This window comes from Salvelinus alpinus, chromosome 5 (genome assembly GCF_045679555.1).
Source record: "Salvelinus alpinus chromosome 5, SLU_Salpinus.1, whole genome shotgun sequence".
Taxonomy (NCBI): Eukaryota; Metazoa; Chordata; class Actinopteri; order Salmoniformes; family Salmonidae; genus Salvelinus; species Salvelinus alpinus.
The window spans coordinates 34,562,781-34,586,886 of record NC_092090.1 but is presented as its reverse complement, the minus strand read 5'-3'; the positions used below and the strand labels follow the sequence as shown (position 1 = coordinate 34,586,886).

Here is a 24,106-nt window from a genome sequence, read left to right as displayed (position 1 = left end):
ACTTTCTTGCATAATGAATGTGTATACCATACATGTCCAACATATGCTGTAAATGGACCAGTGTACCATATTCATGAAGCTCATTTTACATTCAAATGAGCGTGTGATTTAATCAGACGTACCCTCGGAGTGTGTTATGTGGAGTGTGTTATGTGGAGTGTGTTATGTGTTATGTGTAGGTGACATGGGACGAATGGCCCTCTGTGATAGATGAAGGTCATCGTGGGGACATGGATGATTCAAATCACTCCCCTGGGTACAGGGAATATCTGTCCTCTGTGAGCTTCCATCTTCCAGGTGCTTCATCCAGTTGCTGCACTCACTTGTTTTTATCCCTGAATGCATATGTGATATAACTAATCACTTAAATAACCTTCTTATATTGGACCTAAACTCTGAAATCCATCTCAGAGTTTTACGATGGCCGCTTCCCCTTGCCAGAGCAGATTTCACTCAAACTCAGTGGATGGCAGCCACCATTTTGACTTTGACATAGAGGCGTCTCTAAAAGGCCTGGTTCATCCTGGTACTGTAGAAGTGTCCCTTGAGGCTGCTCTTCCCGTAGTGTCAGAGGTTGTTCCGGCAGGACAGGAAGTGTTGGCCGTTAACTGAGGCGAGGTGGCTCAAGGTCTCTCACAGAACATTTACACTCCACATTCATTATTGATATTTTCTAACCAACTTTTAGAGCTAGAGTGTGATGTCATAGTGCTGAGATAAAGGGAGAGAGAGAGAGAGAGAGAGAGAGAGAGAGAGAGAGAGAGAGAGAGAGAGAGAGAGAGAGAGAGAGAGAGAGAGAGAGAGAGAGAGAGAGAGAGAGAGAGAGAGAGAGAGAGAGAGAGAGAGAGAGAGAGAGAGAGAGAGAGAGAGAGAGAGAGAGAGAGAGAGAGAGAGAGAGGAGGTCGGTGATTCTATTCCCTCTGTCTTCATCATAAAAAACACAAATGCTGTAAAAGTTTCTAGTGAATGTTTGTTTAAACTAAATGTCCTCTTGGCACCAGAATTTAGAGGAGGGCAGCTGCTCAAATATGTGACCTTCTCAAATGGATTCCTGTGAAATCCTCCCAGATAATCATTCTGAGGAGGGATCCAGAAATAGGTAGGTATGCCATGCGAAGAAAGGGGGAAAACAACTCACTTGAAAAGCTGGAGATTTGAATGAATCACTCTGAGAAATTATAACCTGTAGGCATACACATACTGTCTGAGTGTGGTGTTTTCAAAATGCGAATACAAGGAATGTGGGAATGAAGGAATGTGGAACGGAAATGGAATAGTGCGATGTATGAAGAACTGTGGACATTACAATAGAAGCAGCATATATATTTAAATCTTTTTACTGCTGCAATTATGGGGATTTTGTGATTTTGCAAGGATTTTCTCTCTCCGTCAGTCTTGTAAATTGCAGCAGACGTACAAAAAAACTCTGAGACAATATTGTTGCCTTCGTGTTTAATTTGGTCCAATGATCAGTTGAATCTGGGCGTGCAGTAAGTGTCTGACACGAAATGCGGTCTCTCTCTCAAACACAATGGAGCTGAGGATGGTGTCAGAAAATTCAAATCAGCCGTCCTCTGGTTCCTCTGTTTCTGGTCTATTTTTGGAGTGTGTGTGCATGTGTGTATGTGTGCTTGTGTGTATGTGTGTGTGTGCGTGTGAGCACATTTGTGTCTGCGTCCGTGTGTGCCCATCACTGTGGTTCCTGTCAGCCTGGCCCAGTTGACAGTATGTTTCCAGAGAGAAGAGCCAGTGGCCATAGCTTAATGTGATTACTGTATTTGTGAGTGGGCCAGGCCAGGGGGGCAGCTGTGGTCCAGTGCCCCATGCAGCCTCAGCCTCCGACTGAGCCGTGAAGGATGAGCACACCATAGGTTTAAATGAGCTGCTGCCTTATGAAAGCCAGAGGAACAGTGCATTGTGTGCGTGCTCTTGTGTGCCTGCGTGTTTTCTGTGTGTTTAATGGTCTGATGGCTTCTCTCCACAGCCAAGGAGCTTGAAGAGGCCAAAGAACTGCAGGAAGAGGAGCAGTCTAAGACAGGTCAGCCAAGGCACATCTCTAACAACCATCACCACATTTTTACACCATACACATAGAGGCTAACTACTCCTCAATGCATACCCCATTCTAATTCAATTATGAAATTGCAAAGAACTTACATGGAATGAAATTCTGCTTCTTCCGGTGCAATGTCTAAATGCAGTACTAATGTTTGGGCACCAAGCATGTTTTTCAGCACAGTAGTGAGATAATATTTAATATTGTGTCCTGAATACATTTTTTAATTAGCAAGCAGAGCAAGTTCTGTGCTCTGAGTCAAGGCCATGGTGGATACCAGGCACAGGCCTGAACGACTCTCCCTCCAGCGATAATGTCTTTAAAGTTATTCATTTGACTCCTTCTTTAGTGTGATTGAATTATTTAGCCTCCATGTGAACGCCACAGTTAATACTATGTGATTTTAATAAGCCGAGAGGTGAAGGAAGGTTTCTGGGCAGAGTGGAGGGAGACAATGGCTTCTTTCCCTAATGCATGTCTCATGAATGTTTCAAAGTGAACTCTGCAGCCAGTGGAAGGGTCACCATACCTACAGCTGCCGTACTGGCTAGGAGCAGGAAGATCTCCAAGACCCTCCACCTCAACCCACTGTTTTCTCCTGACTCCTCAACAACCCCCTCACCTTTCTCTTTTCCTCAAAAGCCACACCTGTGCGGGCGGTGGTGCACCATGCGTGCGGTGGTGGGCGTGAGCTGAAGAGGGGCTCAGCGGCTCATTCTTCTGCCGTCTGAGGTACCTCTTTAAAACACTCCAGACAGCGGCTTTGTTTTGCCATCTGGCTCCAATTGTGCTGACAAAGGGAGAGGTTCCTGTGTGAGACAAAGAAGCTGAAATGAAGCCCACTTTAATAAATGCAGGATGATGGGGGAGCTGCGTTAGTGTGTTATCTTAATGAGCTGTCCGGAGGAGAGCGTGCCTCCCTTTTCAAAGCCAGCCTGATTGGAACAATAACCAGTGATAACTGGGAGCCTGGACTCATCCTGGGCTTCTGCGTTTGGAAGGGGAGGCGTTCCCCTCACCGGCGTTAGAGCAGCAAGCTAGCAGGGTACCGCTTTACAAACAAGATGCCTGGCCTGAAATCCTTGATGTGCTTGCAGCTGGAAGAGCCAACAACACCCATTCCCCCTCCTCTACTACCACACACACATACAGTACACACACACACACACACACACACACACACACACACACACACACACACACACACACACACACACACACACACACACACACACACACACACACACACACACACACACACACACACACACACACACACACACACACACACACACACGCACACACTCCCCAACCCTCACCTCTTTTCTGAAATTAGTTTTGTAATCTCAGCGTGATGCGCAGTTTAGAGTTAGCTGCAGTAATCCCAGAGCAGCACACTGTTCGGAGTGGGCTGCAATCTCTCTCTTTGCACCACTAGCCCCTGTCTGTCTGTCTCTCTGCTCTGCTCTGCTCTGCTCTGCTCTCTCTGCATCCTGGGCTCTGTGGAGTTAGCCTAGGCCCTAGCAACAGGGCACTGGCAGAGTGTGCGTCGTCGTGACCCACTTCTTTCATGAGGGAAACATCATCAGAAAGAGGCGGAGAGATGTGAAAATGGTCTCCGGTTTGTGAGGTGAATTAACCTTCCTACCTGGCTTGCAGAGACAAGGTGCTGTCAATTTAACCTTTTATTTTAACTAGGCAAGTCAGTTAAGAACAAATTCTTATTTACAATGACGGCCTACCGGGGAACAGTGGGTTAAATGCGTTGTTCAGGGGCAGAAGGACAGATTTTTACCTTGTCAGCTCGGGGATTCGATTCAGCAACCTTTCGGTTCTGGCCCAACCCTCTAACCGCTAATCTACCTGCCGTCAAGGTTGAAGACAAGCTAATGTCATGCTCCATAATGCTGATACCATGGAGTGAGACCACGTCACGCATCCTCCAAGGCAACAGCTGAAAGATGGATGGCAGTCGCTTGAATCGCATCAGATCGTCAGGTGCAATAGCTCGTCAACCTAAATATCTTGATGATTTTAATACACTGCACAGGAAACGGCTAGTGCAGCTGCCTCAGACTCAGTCACATCAGAGTTGGTGTATTCCCATAGCAGTGTTTATAAGAGCCTCCACAATTCAGTGGGATAGCTGTTTAATCTCTTCAACCATGACAAACCTGAAAAGTAAAGTTCAACAACCACGTCACGAAAGGGAAAAGGCATGACCACGTGATTTCTAGAGAAACTCTCACATCTCCATCTCTCACATGTTAGGCTTACATCTCCCTCTCTTTCCTCAGGGAATCAAGATTACACATTGCACATTGTTTTGTGTCCTTTCATGAAATAGTCATATTCCCATGACCATGGGTATTAGGAGAACGACAAAGTCATGAAATGACAAAGTCCCAGCCTCTCTCCACAGCTTCTGCTTCTCTCCCCAGCCTAAGTCTCTCTCCCCAGCCCCACCCTCTCTCCCCAGTCCCAGCCTCTCTCCCCAGCCCCACCCTCTCTCCCCAGTCCCATCCTCTCTCCCCAGTCCCATCCTCTCTCCCCAGTCCCAGCCTCTCTCCCCAGTCCCAGCCTCTCTCCCCAGTCCCAGCCTCTCTCCCCAGTCCCATCCTCTCTCCCCAGTCCCAGCCTCTCTCCCCAGCCCCACCCTCTCTCCCCAGTCCCACCCTCTCTCCCCAGTCCCAGCCTCTCTCCCCAGTCCCAGCCTCTCTCCCCAGCCCCAGCCTCTCTCCCCAGTCCTAGCCTCTCTCCCCATCCCCATCCTCTCTCCCCAGTCCCAGCCTCTCTCCCCAGCTCACGCTTCTCTCCCTAGCCTAAGTCTCTCTCCCCAGTCCCCGCTTCTCTCCCCAGACCCAGCCTCTCTCCCCAGCCTTTCTCCCCAGCCCCAGTCAAACCCGACAGGCCTCTCTTTACACAGCCACTGCAGCCAGTGTAGTCTGTGATGCTCCTCTTCTCATGTGCTGTCCCAGTGGTCACATATTACTGCTTAAAGATATGTAAATACAGTCATTATGATTCCTTCATTAGTGGATGTGGGCCACAGAAGAACTTCAGGAGAGGTAATTAACAGACGTCCCTGTGCTCTACGGCTAAGTGTTCCTCTGCATAACTCGTGTGCTTCTGCTTGTGTTCCTCACTGGTTTAATACAGTACAGTACTCCTTCCTCAAGAGGGTGCTTACTTCAACACTATCAACCTGCATCCTGGGAATAGGGTTTTGGTGTCAAAAGCTGATTGCATCGGAATGAGGATTATAATATTCAGTTCTGTCCTACTTTCATGCATAATTGGGGCGGCAGGTAGCCTAGTGGTTAGAGCGTTGGGTTAGTACCCGAAAGGTTGCTGGATGAAATCTCTGAGCTGACAAGGTAAAAATCAGTCGTTCTGCCCCTGAACAAGGCAGTTTACCCACTGTTCCCCGGTAGGCAGTCATTGTAAATAAGAATTTGTTCTGAACTGACTTGCCTAGTTAAATAAAGGTAAAATAATAATTTGTGGGTGGGACCTTTCCTATAATCTAAACACTTGAGAAGACCAGCACCTGACTCTGCTAATTGTGTCCCTACAGTGTTTGATTTGTCATATATTACCGTACTACTGGGCCAGATCCTGTTAGGTAGTGTGTTGATAGACGATTTCCCTCTCTCCTCTTTGAACTATTAATGGCGTGTGCTTTGCGTACTGAGCAGGGTTTAGCCTCTTCTCAAGGGTTATCTGTTGGTCCGGGAAGAGAAGGCCATTGTCACACTATGAGAGAGATAACGGAGGGATAGCTGTTCCTAAATCATGTGGAATAATGAGCGCTGTCAGACCTAATGAGAGCAGTCAGCAGCATTCTGCATCACAACAACATGGAGGCCCATCGAGGGCATGTAGCGCTGATCTGAATATTAGGGTAATATTAAAGTAACTGCATAGAGCGTGCTAGATCGGATGTGTCTTTGGGAGGAGAGGAGAGAGGTGTACAGTACCCCAAGGGGCAGGGCTCTACATTAGTGAGCAAGGTTTAGGGGACAGCAACAAGCATTCCCAGGATGAATTCCTGTCCACAGATGTCATCTGTCCCCCCCTTCCCTGTCATGTGACCCATACCCCTGCAGCCCAGTGAAGCCCCCATGGGGGGAGGCGACGTGTCGTCAATCCATCTCACTCCCCTGATCTGCCTCCCCTTAGTGTTCCAGGGCGCGCCACGCGTCGGTTCCACATGAGCACTCCGCTGCAGTGGCTAATTAAATAAAGCACTGTGCCCTCCGCTTCCTGTTAGCTTGGGCAAGGTTGGTGCACACACAGGAGAGGAGAGAGGGAGGGACGGTGGCCCGGGACGGGGAAGTTAAAGAGAGAGACAACCGTTATATTGTAATCCCTCCTCATTCGTTCATTAGGGAGAGTCATGATAAGGTTGGCTAAATACTCTAAACTAATGTGAGAGCCTCCAGAGTGGTCTGATGTTTTGGACCTATAACCCCACAGATAGGACTGTGGCGTTCATGACATTTTGTCTGCCGGTTATTGTCATGAAAAAGTCTGCTGGTCTCATGGTAATTGACCGCTAATTAACATAAACACTTTTAGCATCCCCAGGCCTCCATGCATCCAAGCCACTGATGTGTGCTTTTGGAACATCTTCATGAAAACAAATCTAAAATAAATTGAATATACACCATCACAATAAATCCGTTATTTAGGCAGGTCTAAAGAAACACTATGAACAGTTGGACTACTGTATGTTATCTGGCTAGCAGACAAGATATGCTGATAAGTCCTGTGCCATTATTTTATATTATATGATTTTATAGTAAGAATAATATAATTTAACTTAGCTGAATAAAATAGAAAGGATATTGTTCCCATTCCGGAGCGAGTGCGCATATGAAGTGGCTATGTTGGGCGTAAAAGGGATTTGAAACAGGTCAGATACACTAGATTTAGAGTTATTTGGCAACTTTAGTTGTGAATGATACAAACCTTAGAATGTCTTAGAAATCAAATCAAATATGGCGCTGCATTATACGACTGACTATAGGCTATTGATGTTTGAGAAAGTAGCAAAGAAGGCTTGCGCTCTATTCAGGTCATCCATATGCACTCTAATAGCAAATGGAGGCCCTTTTCCCACTGGTTCGTTTTTCAGGCTACTCTGGTTATTTCACTCCATGCATCAACACACTGTTTGAGGAGCATGCAGCCTCTCGCTGCTGCGCGACAGGTGATATTCTGCCCAAACTCTGTATGCCATGCTCTCTCCAAACCTGTTCCTACAGCTACCAAGTGTTTCATTTGGGAAACCTAGTGAAATTGGATCAGGAACATCGATAGTAACATGTATTCACACCGAAACCTATTTCATTAAACTGTTGACAGCTCCTCTCTCTGTGTGATGGAGAAAGGAATGAAGTAGAGAGGAGGTGGAAATGCACGGTGGTGAATTATTCTGTAGCTAAAAGTAAAGCCTATTAATTAAATATAAAAAATGCCCTATTGCTAGGCTATTCAAAATCGAATAAGCCGTCTTGCACAATCAATTAACCAACAGCGTCGCCTAGGCCTGTACGTTCTCTCCCTGACTCATGGATAGAACGTTTGGTGCGTAGCATAAGGTAACTAGTTCATCCAGTATGCATAATAATACTGTCCACACTCGAAGGCGATGACTAGAAACGGCACAATCATTCTTTTAATTCCGTTTTTTTGTTGTTGGCGGGGCTGGGTTGGGCTCACAGGCCTATGCGTATGCATAAACTCTAATATGCATATTGGTGTTTTGAATTAATCATCACCTTACAAAGCACTGCCCATTTAATTGTGTTAGTCTTTGAAACAACATCCACAATGACCATGTTTTCCACTCAGTTTCAACCTGTTGTTGAACTTCTTTCTTCAAATTGATCAATCACAGTGAGGTGATTGTGAGGTGAGGTTTTAAAAGCACATTCTGTTTTGATGATGTGTTTGATGGGATTTTCTATTTAATTTGCATTAATGTCAGAGTGGTTAGAGGGACAATAGAGCCCTGAGTGCCAGGCCATTAGCGACCTGATGGTCGTTAGCAAGTTGGGTACTACTAATGCATGTCCAGAGTGCATAAAAGGAGATTACCGTGACTCAACAGTCACATGGCTCATGTGTGGCGGTAATACAGGCACCACAACAGCCCTACCCACATATTACAAAGAAGGTATGAAGGCTGGCTACATACATGTTCACATCCCATGCTACTGGAAACCACTTTCTGCTGCTAATAGCCAACAGTTCTACTGTACAATGTTGTATTGTTCTATCATCCTAATTGTTTTACTGGCATTACGAAGCTCATATTCCTCTGTTGTTCTATCTTTCAGCCATGACCGCCCTGAAAAGCTAAAGCCAAAAGAACACAGGTAAGAATCACATACGATGACGTCATTACACACCCTTCATGTGTGTGTGTGTGTGTGTGTGTGTGTGTGTATGTATGTTTGTGTGTGTGTCATATCAGGTTGTCTTCACATTTAATTTCCCCCTCCAGCGATTGCAAAGTATTTTCAGGAGGCAGTACGTGCTCTCGAGGCCCCAAGGTCTGCAGAGGCTGTGGGTAACTGCTTCTGTAATGAGCCTCAGGCTACATTCATTCTGTGAAGGACAATCAGGAATTTGGGAAAGTCTTGATATTTTGATTCTCAAAATCACAGGGTCATTGGTTGCCATGACAAATGTATTTCTGTGCAATGTCATTAGAAATGGGTTTTGAATATTCCAGCTCCTTCCTAACCCCCCTTAAAGCCCAATTAATGTTAAACACGTGATTCTCCTCAATTATAGCATGTTATGATTTGATATTGAGATTGAGGCCGCATTGGACCTATGACTCATTACTCATTAACCTGCCAGCACCAGGTGTGTTTGTGTGTCTCTGTGGGAGACGTGAGTGACACAAGAATACAGGAGGAGGTTAAAAATAGACATGCTGGTTGTAAAGTGAGAAGCATCAACTTTCTCTCTCTGTCTCTCTCGTTCTCTCGCCCGTTCTCTCTCTCCCAGCCAGACAGACACGTAGGTGTTGATAATAGTCTTCGTGACCTCAACAAGTCACTGTATTTATAACCTGTTTCTTACAGTTTATTTGCTCCCTTTAGTGGATTCGACGTTGCCAATCTTTTGCTCACAGTATTTATCTAACACATAAAAAAAAAAGTGAGAGGAATTTGACTGTATAAATAATTTGGAGGGATGATGCTCGTCGGCTTAGCCCACCAACCTACAGTACAGTACACTACCTTCAGGGCTGGGGAGTAACTGATGATTACATGTAGTCAGTTACATGTAATCTGATTACACAAAAAACTGTTACTCTAAACAGTAATTAGATTATAGATACTTTTGAAAAACTAGATAATGACTTATTGGATTATGTTGAAATCCAGAAAGGATGTTGCGAAAATAAATAAAAATACATTATGACACCTTTCTGTTTTATGACATTCAATTCAGCACTGAGAAAAGACGCAAGTTAAAAAAATAATCTCTGACCATAAGCCAGAGACCACTATGAGGACACACCAAATGTGTTTTATGGATCCTGTTTGTCTTCTTGTAATGTCTCTTAAGGGGAAAGTAATCCAAAAGTAACTGAAAGTAATCCGATTATACGACTGAGTTTGGGTAATCCAAAATGTACTTTACTGATTACAATTTTGGACAAGTAACAGTAACAGATTACATTTAGAAAGTAACCTACCCAACCCTGCCTGCCATGTAGACATACACACTCCTCAAAAAGCAAGCCACTAAATAGCTAGCTATCTAAATATTGGAGAAATATCTCTGACGTTCAGTTTCTAGTATTCAGCTTGGTATCTGAAGAGGATGTACAGTATGGTCACCTACCATGCAGCTGTGTAACGACACTGTCTAGAGAGACTTATGGAGTGTCTGGATGGTGTGGTGTGGTGTGTTTCCTCTCCCAGAACAGAACAGCCCAGTGCAGTATACTCTCTGTCTATCTATCTGTCTGTCTGCCTGTCTCTCTGTAGTGAGGGTCAGGTGGACCATGCACAGATAACAGCAGTAATGCAGTGGCAGACTGTGAGGCCTCATCCATCACCCAGTGACTGGAGCCTGGCCTCTGTGGCCCCTGGTCTGCTGCCTGTCTTTAGAGAGGGATGGGCTGGCCCATCGGCAGGCCAAGCATTGGGAGGCTGTGTCAGGCTCCACCTCACTCCCCTGGTCCTACCCTTCCTGGCTAGGCCTGAAGGAGAGGACTGCCCAGGCCAGGAAGCCCAGGTTGGGTACTGTGTTGTGGCTATTTTAGGAAAGCTTCACTAGCTGACAGAGGGAGGTTAACCTTTTCTCAATACAGGGGGTGCTGTTTCCACTTTGGAAAATATCGTCTCCAAATTAAACTGCCTCATACTCAATTCTTGCTCGTACAATATGCATATTATTATTACTATTGGATAGAAAACAATCTCTAGTTTCTAAAACCGTTTGAATTATGTCTGTGGGTGAACCAGAACTCTTTCTACAGCGAAAATCATGACAGGACATGCGAAGCTCTGAAAAATAGTCTCTGATCTCGGATCAGTTTTAAGCTCTGTGTATGCCCTATGGATCGAAATGAACTGCACCCGCCTTCCCCTGGATGTCAGTAACCAATGAGAAGTGGAATGGTGTCTCTAGGTGTTTCTCAGAGTTTATAAAAGGGAATGGAGTGAGATGGCCCTTCTTTTTGACGCTCGCCAGGACGCAAGGGAGGACATCAGAATCGCATGCTCAAAAGCTCTCGTTATTGATCAAAGATATATCCGTCTGTGATTTAATTCGATATAGGTGTTAGAAACATCATAACGAAGTTATTTGAAACCGATTTATATCAGTTTATGCGAGTATTTTGCTATTTTTCTGAATTTCCTTAGTATTGCGTTTGAGGATTTGGGCATGTGTGTGCCGTGTAGCTATCGTTAGCTGCTAGTTCTGAAGTTGAGGAGGTCGTTTTACAACAAAGCAACGATTCTTTTGGACAAAGGACACATTGCCCAAGATACTGATGGAAGCTCGTCCAAAAGTAAGAGTTATTTATGATTTTATTCCGTATTTATGTGGAAAAATGTAAACGCAGTTGTCAGCCATTTTTTGCGGCACTAGTCTGGCTGTAACTCACAATGTATGTCTAGTAACGTAAATTTTAAAAATCTAAATCAGCGGTTGCATTAATAACCAATGCATCTTTCATTAGCTGTCCAACCTGTATTTTTTTAGTCAATCTAATCGATAAATAATCGTAAACATAGGTGCCTTTCCAAGATGGCGCAGGCCCGAATGCATGCCATGTTTTGACAGATTACATTGCATAACCACGATTTGTGATGCTAAATATGCACATTTTCGAACAAACTCTATATGCATTGTGTAATATGATGTTACAGGACTGTCATCTGAAGAATTCTGAGAAGGTTAGTGAAAAAATTAATATATTTTGGTGGCGATAACGTTATCGCCCCCTTTGCCTTGATTTAATGCTGGTGTGATGTTAGCTCATGTGGTATGCTAATATAACGATATATTGTGTTTTCACTGTAAACAACACTTAGAAAATCTGAAATATTGTCTGGATTCACAAGATCTGTGTCTTTCGATTGCTGTAGGCTGTGTATTTTTCAGAAATGTTTTAGGATGAGTATTTTGGTAATTGACGTCGGTCTCTGTAATTATTCCGGCTGCTTCCAACGCTATTTCAGATTGCAGCTGCAATGTACAACTGTGATTTATACCTGAAAAATGCACATTTTTCTAAAAAAACATATCCTATACCATAAATATGTTATCAGACTGTCATCTTATGAAGTTGTTTCTTGGTTAGTGGCTATATATATCTTTATTTAGTCGAATTAGTGATAGCTACTGATGCAGGAAAAAAATGGTGGAGAAAAAAAGTTGTGTCTTTTGCTATCGTGGTTAGCTAATAGATTTACATATTGTGTCTTCCCTGTAAAACATTTTAAAAATCAGAAATGGTGGCTGGATTCACAAGATCTGTATCTTTCATCTGGTGTCTTGGACTTGTGATTTAATGATATTTAGATGCTTGTATTTACTTGTGACGCTATGCTAGGCTATGCTAGTCAGCTTTTTTACTGTGGGGGGTGCTCCCGGATCCTGGTTTGGTAGCAAGTAGAAGTAAGCCGTGAATGCCAAGCACATTTTTGTTACAACAGCTTTTTCTGTGAAATCTATATTTTCCTCTTTCATTATGACGAGCATGTTTGATATTGCTCGTGGATATTTTTAGAGGCGTTTCAGAAGCTTTCCATCAATTTTGACCCAACTAAGATTAAACCTGTCACATTAAAGGAAGCAATGAATGCAGTGTGAGAGCTTCCTCTTTATTTTCCTTCCCATCCATAAAATAGCTGGATTTCATAGGGCAAGTTTAGGGGTTCAAGACATGGATCTGTTAATAAGAGGATGGGATAGTTTCCCTATAATTATATTCATCACATTTGGAGAATAATCACGAGGGCCAGCTGGAGTGAAGGAGCTGACACTGCATTTCAGCTGACACACACTTTGTCAACGCACACATATTATGTTACTATGCAAATAATACAGATGTTTCTCTTGCTGTAATAACGCAAAGCAAAGTTATTTGGTGTCAAGACAGTGATATCAATATCTTGATTGTGCGTCTATATGCGGTCACAGTATGTTTTTATTCAGACAGTGATTGGATCAAGTCATAAAAATACATTTTGCTGAGAGGGCCAACCACGATGACAGAGGGCGGAGGAACTCGTTTCCTCTAACTACCCCAAATAAAGTAGAGGCACCACGAGTCACTCTCTGAGTCCAAAATGGCACCCTATTTCTTATAGAATCCTATAAGCCCTGCTAAAAAAGTAGTGCACTATATAGGGCATAGGGTGCCATTTGAGCCACTGTCTGTGAGGTTATCTGACATTACTACGCCCTGACCTTCACGTTCAGTCCTATCACTGTCGCAGGCCAATATCCTGTAAACCATATTCTCCTGCTGAATCACCACCAATCAATTATTTTAATATTTCTGTGGCCTTTTTTCTATCGATTATCTCATTTATGCATAGTGCAGCATGTCTTATTAAATAAGTGCATCTGATTATCCTGCTTTAGTGTCATGGGACATTTTTGTTTTCATAAAACCTTTTACCACCTTTTTGATATATCTGTTTGTATGTGATTCATTATTATTTTCTATGCTTCATTCTTATATTTCATACAACAACTGCAGGCCACTGGGTATGGAATTCACTCACCTTGCGTGTCCATACTGTGTTCACATCCAGAGCTGTTGCCATGGTTAGTAATTAGCCGTAGTGAGTGCTCGCTGAAACATTGAACAATGGTGAAGCAACTCCTGCAATTCCTCACAAAGGACTGTGTGTCCTTGAGGGAAGTGTCATTCATTGTGGAGGACTCTCACCTTGTCTGCTAGTAGGCTTTTACCAGAAAATGCTAATAGACACCCTGATTGCGTTTGTTATCGGCTATAGTATGGTGAGATATGCAGTATAAACGTGTACGCTTGACACAATTTAATGATCCATGTTAATCAGGAGGACATATCACTCCAAATGAGTCATGCAAAGAGAACCTCAGAATCCCATTGTACTGGGAGCTGCAGCACACATGCCCTGATATTATATCTGCCAATGGAAGGAGGATGCATTGTCAAGGCCAGACACAAAGCGAATAAAGGAAATCCTGTGAGTGTGAATGTGCGAGAGGAGGCAGAGAGACAGATATGGCCTAGTCATCCAGCAACAGCCAGTAGACTACCACAAATGAATTCCAATGAGAGAGTAGATATTAATATGTCTATTAGGACAGGCCCTATAGGTACAATTAGCTCTAGATAATGGCCCTCTCAACCCTCTTTTCTACTAGAGCTCTAAAATATTGATTTAATTCTCCCCTGTATATCCACTTAAACTCTGGACTGTCACTCTAAGAATCTATCCCATTGTTATGTTTTACAGTGTTGGCCAAGGGGCTTATTCTGTCTCTGTCCTGTTTTAGGGAGCAGAGACGACACATCACTTTGAGGAGCCCCACTCTTCTCTTTTTTATAAGAATGAGGAAGAGATAACTAGGCGAAGAAATAAAGTGAGATATAAAAATGGGAAATGGTTCCTAGAGCATTTAAGGTATAGCTGCTGTACCGTGGCTCGTCATTGAGAGAGAGAGAGAGAGAGAGAGAGAGAGAGAGAGAGAGAGAGAGAGAGAGAGAGAGAGAGAGAGAGAGAGAGAGAGAGAGAGAGAGAGAGAGAGAGAGAGAGAGAGAGAGAGAGAGAGAGAGAGAGAGAGAGAGAGAGAGAGAGAGAGAGAGAGAGAGAGAGAGAGAGAGAGAGAGAGAGAGAGCAAGAGAGCTGGCGTGAGGTGAGGAATAAGCTTCGCTTGGCGTGTCGGTGTGACCTTTGGGTGTTTCTGTGGAGAGGGCAGGCGCCAGGCGGCGACGCGGCCCCTCAGGTTACTGTTGTCTCAGCGCCGCGGCGAGGCTCGTCTGATGTTGATGATGTCAGACAGGACACTTACCCTGGGCTAGAGCTCTCCCGGGAGGTGTTGGCTATGGAATCACCCTCTCCGACTCGCCCTCCTCATCCTCACATCTGTGCATTATTTAGCTTATTGTTTCAGCCATTTATCAGGATAATGACTCTGCAAGCGTATAATACTATACTGTACATTTATCCAAGTGACAGAAGCACCAGATACCTGATGATGACCACTGAGGAAAAGCCAATAAAGAGATGTGCAAAAAACTGCATCATATTGATAATGGTCTAGGATGGATAGTTTTGCTGCTCAGAATATCACTGACTGCATAGTATTTTGTAGCTTTGCTTGGGGAGGTTTGGCGCGGAGCCATACGCATCGGAATAGTGCAGATAATAGTGCAGTGAAAAATAAAATCCAAGGACCAAAGTTGCTGGGCTGGCTGCACTTTTTTTTTACCTTAATAACGATTTTCATGACAAGAAACTCGTAATATCAGTGTGCAGTGGCAGGCAGCGGGAGAGTGGGGACTGAATCACTGATCAATGACAGCTAATGAACACGGCAGGAGTTCTGCTCTGTTTGCCTCTCGACAGAGAGCCCCGCTCCTCTGAGAGCTATTTTTCTTCTATTTTGCACACAAGAAAAATACAGGAGGCTTCATTGAAACCAACTGCTTCTGGGCTCAATTAACTAGCATAGATTACTCATAATGCAGATGAGAGCCTGGGTATGTAATACACAGCATGGAGACCACCCACCTTCCCTCCTCCCTCACTACAACCTTTTGCCTTGGGGCCCCGTGACAGTGCAGTGCGGTGGGCTGCGGTATGCATGCAGCGGTACATATATACATTACATATGGAGCGTCTCAGGTGATCTATGGATCCTGAAGGCTGTTTATCACTCCATCATGGTGACATGGTACTGAGTCGTGTGCAGTCAACACAACACAGAGCTCTGGTGTCACCTGGCTGTCAGCAACACTTAATATACCTGGCTCAGGGTCTTTGGTCACTGCTGCTGTCCTGACGCCCCTGGCCTGGCCTGACTGTCCAATCCCCCTTGCATTACATGGATGGAGAGATACCCCTCCAGAGCATTCATCACGTCCTCCATCAACCCCGCCGGGGCAGAGGGCCGGGAGCCTGGCGCCTGCACTGTTGTCTCTTCTCTTATTGGCCACATGAGGTGTCCTACTGGGGTTGGGACTTTTATAGAGGCCTCCACTGGCATACAGTACACAGTAGCACACACCTTCAGACATTTTTACAGCTTTTACAAATGTCATTTCAAATATGAGCTGGTATAATTGTGTTGAAACACTGTTCTTTTAAATTGGCTAAATGAAATACATACTGCTAAACTATTGTCAGCAAAGGAAAGGTGTGTGTTGAGAACATCAAGAGAATTACAGAAGGCAGAAATGTAAATACAGAGTAGTTAGCATACCCAAATGGGAATAGGCACAAATATGCTGGATTTGTAGACTGTAAGGCTGCGTTTACACAGTCAGCCCAATTCTGATATTATTTCCACTAATTGGTCTTTTGACCAATCACATCAGATCTTTTCACATCAGATCTTTTTCAGAGCTGATCTGATTGGTCAAAATACCCAATTAGTGAAAAGAAAATCAGAATTGGGTTGCCTGTGTCAACTAAGATGTCTTTTTATGTGAGTCAGTGTTATAAATCTCAGGGAGAAAATACATGGCTCCAAATGAAAGGCGTCAGAGCTGAAAGATGTGTATCACTGTGTTGACAAACTGGGCTTAGTGCCTCAATGCTGTAGAACTATATTTCATAATGAGAATCTATTCTAGAACTGAGGACTAACGATTTACAAGAAATCAAGGGCATAACATTTTTTTGCCATTAAAAGCCCTCTGAATTCCAGTTCTAGAAGGTGATTGTTTAAATGTTTAAATGAATGAGCTCTCATGAATTCTGTCACTCAGCCACAGTGATGACAGTGCAATTAATTATTATTTGACCTGACACAGGCTTAAAACAACTTCCTGAAATGGAAATCATAATACAATCTCTGTCTTTCCATTGGTGAAAATATCTGGAATGACCTGTGTTAATTAAAGATAAAATCCTTGGTGAGGGCGGTAGACATGTCTGTCAGAGAGTGTGCTGCTGTCTCTGTCTGTGTCTGTCTAGTGATGTGGATGACATATTAGATGGGAGCGAGCAGAGTGACCAGCCAGCAGCAGACCAGCAGCTACAGAACAGTATAGTAGCCTCAAAAAATTCACTAACATTGATTCGCCACCAATTACTAGCTACACAGGATCCATGGACAAGGCTCACTATTAGAGGTCGACCGATTAATCGGAATGGCCGATTTAATTAGGGCCGATTTAAAGTTTTCATAACAATCAGAAATCGGTATTTTTGGACGCCGTTTATTATTATTTTTTTTATTTTTTTTACACCTTTATTTAACAAGGCAAGTCAGTTAAGAACACATTCTTATTTTCAATGACGGCCTAGGATCAGTGGGTTAACTGCCTTGTTCAGGGGCAGAACGACAGATTTTTACCTTGTCAGCTCAGGGATTCAATCTTGCAACCTTACGGTTAACTAGTCCAACGCTCTAACCACCTGCCTCACGAGGAGCCTGCCTGTTACGCGAATGCAGTAAGAAGCCAAGGTAAGTTGCTAGCTAGCATTAAACTTATCTTATAAAAAACAATCAATCAATCAATCATAATCACTAGTTATAACTACGCATGGTTGATGATATTACTAGTTTATCTAGCGTGTCCTGCGTTGCATATAATCGATGCAGTGCGCATTCGCGAAAAAGGACTGTCGTTGCTCCAACGTGTACCTAACCATTAACATCAATGCCTTTCTTAAAATCAATACACAGAAGTATATATTTTTAAACCTGCATATTTGGCTAAAAGAAATCCAGGTTAGCAGGCAATATTAACCAGGTGAAATTGTGTCACTTCTCTTGCGTTCATTGCACGCAGAGTCAGGGTATATGCAACAGTTTGGGCCGCCTGGCTCATTGCGAACTAATTTGCCAGAATTTTACATAATAATGACATAACATTGAAGGTTGTGTAATGTAACAGGAATATTTAGACTTATGGATGCCACCCGTTAGATAAAATACAGAACGGTTCCGTATTTCACTGAAAGAATAAACGTTTTGTTTTCGAGATGATAGTTTCCGGATTCGACCATATTAATGACCTAAGGCTCGTATTTCTGTGTGTTATTATGTTATAATTAAGTCTATGATTTGATAGAGCAGTCTGACTGAGCGATGGTAGGAACCAGCAGGCTCGTAAGCATTCATTCAAACAGCACTTTCGTGCGTTTTGCCAGCAGCTCGTCGCTGTGCTTCAAGCATTGTGCTGTTTATGACTTCAAGCCTATCAACTCCCGAGATTAGGCTGGTGTAACCGATGTGAAATGGCTAGCTAGTTAGCGGGGTGCGCGCTAATAGCGTTTCAAACGTCACTCGCTCTGAGACTTGGATTAGTTGTTCCCCTTGCTCTGCATGGGTAACGCTGCTTCGAGGGTGGCTGTTGTAGATGTGTTCCTGGTTCGAGCCCAGGTAGCGGCGAGGAGAGGGGTGGAAGCTATACTGTTACACTGGCAATACTAAAGTGCCTATAAGAACATCCAATAGTCAAAGTGTCACGCCCTGACCTTAGAGATCCTTTTTATGTCTCTATTTGGTTTGGTCAGGGTGTGATTTTGGGTGGGTATTCTATGTTCTTTAGTTCTATTATTTGTATTTCTATGTTTTGACCGGGTAGGGTTCTCAATCAGGGACAGCTTTCTATCGTTGTCTCTGATTGAGAACCATACTTAGGTAGCCATTTTTCCCACCTGTCTTTGTGGGAGGTTGACTTTATTTGTGGCACATAGCCTTAAGCTTCACAGTTTATTTTGTATTGTTTATTGTTTTGTCGGCGCCATTTCTAATATAAAGAAAATGTACGCTCACCATGCTACACCTTGGTCCACTTCATTCAACAGCCGTGACACAAAGGTATATGAAATACAAATCGTACAGCGAGAAACAGTCCTATAATTACTATAATAGCTACAACCTGAAACTTCTTACCTGGGAATATTGAAGACTCATGTTAAAAGGAACCACCAGCTTTCATATGTTATCATGTTCTGAGCAAGGAACTTAAAAGTTAGCTTTCTTACATGGCACATATTTCACTTTTACTTTCTTCTCCAACACTTTGTTTTTGCATTATTTAAACCAAATTGAACATGTTTCATTATTTATTTGAGGCTAAATTGATTTTATTGATGTACTATATTAAGTTAAAATAAGTGTTCATTTAGTATTGTTGTAATTGTCATTATTACAAATACATTTTTAAAAAAAAATGGCCGATTAATCGGTACCGGCTTTTTTTGGCCCTCCAATAATCAGTATCGGTGTTGAAAAATCATAATCGGTCGACCTCTACTCACTATACACTACATTTTTAACGAAGGAACATGTTTTGAAAACCTTGTAATTAAACTAAAGCAATGTGAGCAGACCATTAAATTACATGGCTGGAGAGACAATTTTGGAACATAGAAATGGGCCAGATTTAATTGTAGAGCTCCTAGTTAGTCCCCAGAAAACCAACAGATCCACTCAGCAGCCATCAGTCCACTAAGTGGGAATGGGATGATGACATGAAAGTGACCTCATTACTCCACCACAGACCAAATCAATAAATCATAACAGCCCATGGTCCCTTCTGATGTCATCACAGACGCACAGCTTGAAATTCTTCATACAGATGATGATTATAACACTGAGGAAGAAGGGGATGAATGGTTTGCATGCTGCTTTGCCAGGCGGCCAGGTTTCCCAGTGTAAACACAGAGCGATCTGCGACTCTTTTCTTTCTCCCTCTCCTCTCTCTTCTTCTGACTCTGAATCACTCCGCCTTTGGGGCTTACCACAGGAGTCTCTTCAAACAAGGCTTTGTACTGGAGTGGAGAATCAAGATTAATGCACTTCCACAGCTCTGTGCTGCTCTAGGGGAAAGAAGCCTGATAATTAACACCGGGGGGGCTTGGAGGAAATTGGAGGGGGGAAATCACACAACATAATAAAAATACGGGGAAAGGTACATATGACATTTATTTGCCGTGTGTGCGATGTGTGAGGCTGCATTGAGGTGGCAGTCAGTGAAGCTGTGACTGTGACGTCTTGGAGGGTATGTATGACGGAATGGTTTACTCTGAGCATTATTTATCATTGTCATGTCTGTAATAATTCATTGTGGTGTGCTTACCACCAGCAGTGTAACAATGCATATACCAAATGCATTTATACAAATTATACAAATGTATACAAATTATACAAATGAAGTGTTCAATACATCTTTATAAGGACACTGTGTATTTCATAATGCCTTTTGTGCAACCTGTCTTACCTTGTCAGTTTTAAGATCTCTCCAAAGCTGCATAGGCTGCATATTGACTTCTGGAAACGTCTGTGTTTATGTCCGAATCCCCCAGCTGGAGTTGTTCTCTGATAATGACTCAGATTGTTGTCATTTACATCAACGTCTGAAAACAGCGGGCCCGTGGCTCCCTGTACAGGGTTCTCCAAATATATAAATAAGTGGTGGAAGGTTACCAAGGAAGAGAATGAAATATGGCACTTCCATTTCAATGCAAATGAGGACTGAAATGAGTGCAGTGTGGATTTACAGTGGTTCATTAGAATGGACCCAGCACGCTGCTGCTTTAAGTGAACAGTCTCCTATAGCCTGAGTAAATTAGTGTGCAATCCCCTGCACTGGCTGTAAATGAAACTGTCCGTCAGCATGCAGCGTCTCAACCTGCTAAGAAGAAGTGGGATGGTTCTGTCCTCCTGATGTCTGTCTGCTGGAGCTCTTGGATAGAGAGAAAGTTTTCTTCAAGTTTGGATAGTCTGTGTTAACTTCCCAGTCTATTCAGTCAGGAGTCTGACGTGAAGATATGAGGTTTTTTTAGTGTATGCGCGTGTCGCATATACAGCCAAACAATCTCTATAGCCTTTGGTAAAGGTCTGGGGTGGTCTTTCATTTCTGAAATTCATTTCAGGATGCTGCTGTCCTGGACTCAATAAGAATGACCCCCTGTTTGAACACACACATCATGCATTTCCAAAGGGGGAATATCTAAAAGTAGATTTGAATCCGATGAGAACATGCAGGTGTGAAAATATTGTGTTGTGTTCATTTTTATGATGGATTAGGAGGCAAGCTGCACTGCCCTCTGAGAGGAGGCAAGGAAAGTGGGAACTGGAGTGAGTTTTCAAATGGAGAGCTGCTGTTTAATATATATGGATATCCAGAGCCACCGAGTTTACAGAGACCTCTAAGAAACTGGCAGGACTCAGATGTCAACAGTCTGACTTCTTTTGACTTATATAATTCATCAAGTCGTCTCTGTTGTTTTATTTACAGTTTCTCCACTTCATAGAGATATATCACGTGCCACAGACACAGTAAGGGGAAAATATGTAATGATTAAGAAGTGATAGAGAGGTTTCCAAACAGTGGCAGCAGCCATTTTTTCCAGCCAAAGTGACCAAGACAGCATTCACCACACGCTTAAGAGTATTACATCTGCTGATGGTCTGCAATCTCAGTCCTTCGAGACAGATCAGAATCAAAAGGAGCTTTATAAGCATGACAGGTTTGGACAGGAAGTAGAGATGAGGCCTTTCTGGAACATAGAGCATGTAGGCTACTGCAAAATGTCATAATGCATTAAGTATTCCTCTGCCTCAAACTTAGTGGTTTTTTATATATTTCCTTTCATGTACATCTTTAAATTATAATTTTACTGAAAAATGTAAACAAATGATACTTTTTAGAAATCTTTTCAATTGGAAGTCCAGAGCAGTAGGTTTCAGGTAGTTTGGGGTAATCCACTCTAATTACATATCTAAACTGAACCTCTACGGTTATACCCTGCTATATTGCTTTTTAAAATCTGAAACTAGGAGAGCTTCACGTGTGACATTATTTTTTTTATTTGTCCTTTATTTAACTAGGCAAGTCAGTTATGAACAAATACTTATTTACAATGATGGCCTAGGAACAGTGGGTCAACTGCCTTGTTCAGGGTCAGAACGACAGATTTTTACCTTGTCAGCTCGGGGATTCAATCTAGCAACCTTTCGGCTACTGGCCCAACGGTTTAACCACTAGGCTACCTGCCGCCCCATTATAAACCCTGTGTGTCTGAGTTAATTCTCCAACCAGTTTAATGATTCAGGGAGAGCAGTTTCATTTGCTGTGGTAGCATTAGCAGTGGTGTGCAGGGGTCTATTGGGACCGGAGTGGGTAAACTACTGGGATGTTGCAGTCATCAAGAGGAACAAACCGTAATATTGTCCTGTTGGAATAAGAAAGTGTCTCAGTAAGGTAATGAATTTTCTCCATAGCACAAATCCCTATAAGGTTTTGGTCTGACAACCTCCCTCTCTCTAACACAATCTTTTTCTAATTTTTTTCAGCAGTGAGGAGGCAAACGGTGAGACAGCGATGAGTCTTATATTTAACCCCGCTACACCTATCCATCAACGGAGAGACTTGTTCCACTGTCTCCTACCCACACAGTGTCCAGTCCTTACTGAGCTGACGATGAGTCCATCATACCCATCCCTACAGGACCACTTCCTCCTGGGCTTCCAGAAAAGACATAAACCCATCATATCCTATTACAGCGCTAAACATTTCCCTTCCCCTGCTACTCTTTCAATTAACAAAGTATATGAACGCGGATGTGGAGTCGTATTCACTTCTATGCAATAGGCTAAAGAAAAGCTCCACTTGAAGGCCATTGGATTTGACAGGCTCCCTGTCTCGAACCTGGACATTATTTTCTCTTCACTATGTACCGAGGTAGGAAGTTTGAGAGGCCCAGGATCTCATTTCTAATAGGAAGTGAACAGCTTAAGAGATGACCAAGCTGAGGCTGCCATCAGTGTCTCCCTAGCTGCCTACCTGCCAGAGACAGAGTGTAGCTGTGTAGCTCTCCGTTTACTCCTCGACTCACTAATTAATGGTTGCCCGGGGAGTAACTTGGACCTGTCAGTGTCTACCGCTCTCGTATATTCAATAACTTGGGGGAATTGAAATTGAATGCCAGCTAAGCTCGAACAAACTGCAAATGGTGCATGGGATACACCCTGGTTCTCTCAGTGACCTGACAGCAGCGTTATATGTAAGGTTTTTAATGAACATGGACTCTTCTCAGCTACTTTTGACTGCCAAGGTGGAAGGTTTTATGAATTCAAGATGGAGGGTGGGTGGGTGATTGTATAGGTTCTGTTACAGTATACAGGTACTCGAGCAAGTCCTTGTGCCAAATGTCAATGTGCGTATGAATGCCAAAGCCGTCCATAAAAGAACCCAGTGCCGATTCGCATTAAAGAGACATGGTGAAAATGTTCCCGAGCGGTCACTGGTAATTATTGCGTCCATTTCCAGGGCCACTGCATGTGTGTTCATGGAGAACAAGGTCCACTCTATTATTACACATATCTCCTTACTCATGGGATTAGCCACACTGCTCACAATTCATACATCCACTTCTCCATTAGAGCTGATTTATCTCAGACTACACTCCTCTACATAATGAGGAAAACAAGAATAATGGTGAAAAGTAATACAAAATCTTTCATTTACATGCAGATCTAGCCGGACGTGTTAAATTGCCAGTTACGCTCTCACGTTCTTAGGGACTTGCAGATGCTTATTCATCCCAAACATCTTAGTTGTTTGAATAATGAATTGCCTCCAGGAGTATTTGTTACTGTTGTGTGTGAAATAAGTGGCTGCGGTTGGGCTGGTGGAACAGACAGGCTGGCTGTCTCTGAGAAGTAGGAAAGGAAGGGCCACCCCACCTCAACCCCCCCCCCAAACCCATCACTATTCCTTCTAAGCTGGATGAAGCTGTTTATCAAACCGAACGCTGTGCTTCCAAATCCACATCTCTCTCCCACTCTCTGTACAGTAGCCCTTGACCTTGCCATGTGTCCTCATGGCCCAGACACCCGCTTGAAATTAAATTACAGATTAGTGGCTTCAGCCCCTAGGAAGGGTTTATTTGGTTGCCCCCTCTCCGTGTCACTCTCATTCTCCCATTCAGGAGCAGGGAGGAAATGTCATGGGATTTAAGAAAGAAAATGCCAGCCTTGAAACAGTTTCTACTTCAAAGTCTATACTATGTTGCCTGGCCTCCCTAAATTCAGGATGTCTGCAAGGAGTTCTAAATCTTACAGGTGAGGAATAGGGGGCAGATGGCATGTGGGGATTACTGTGCTAGAATGAGTAACGTACAGTGGAAACTGAAACCAAACTCATACATTTTTATTTATTTATTTCATACAAACGTCTTCAGACTTCAATGTCTCTGTAAGTTTGGCCTTCTCCCATCAATTCCATCAAGCTGAGATGGAGCATGAACTCTACACCAGACTCAATGACTGGTCCTGTCACTGACTGCTTCTTTAGACACTGTTGTTGCACCTTGAGATTGA

The 24,106-nt window shown here is 43.4% G+C and overlaps 1 protein-coding gene across 2 annotated transcripts in view; it reads left to right on the top strand.

Moving 5' to 3' along the window:
- The window catches only part of LOC139576013 (CD276 antigen-like), an 89,445-nt gene extending 66,429 nt beyond the window's left edge, over nt 1-23,016 (top strand). The window contains exons 6-8 of one of the 2 annotated variants that reach the window (XM_071401598.1): nt 1,985-2,038; nt 8,404-8,442; nt 22,082-23,016. In XM_071401598.1, coding sequence (XP_071257699.1) covers nt 1,985-2,038; nt 8,404-8,426 — 77 coding nt within the window. In that variant the 3' untranslated portion in view covers nt 8,427-8,442; nt 22,082-23,016. Of the gene's footprint in view, nt 1-1,984; nt 2,039-8,403; nt 8,443-22,078 lie in introns of both variants that reach the window. The other variant, XM_071401597.1, reaches the window with a different exon arrangement.
- Nucleotides 23,017-24,106: the final 1,090 nt, after the last annotated feature.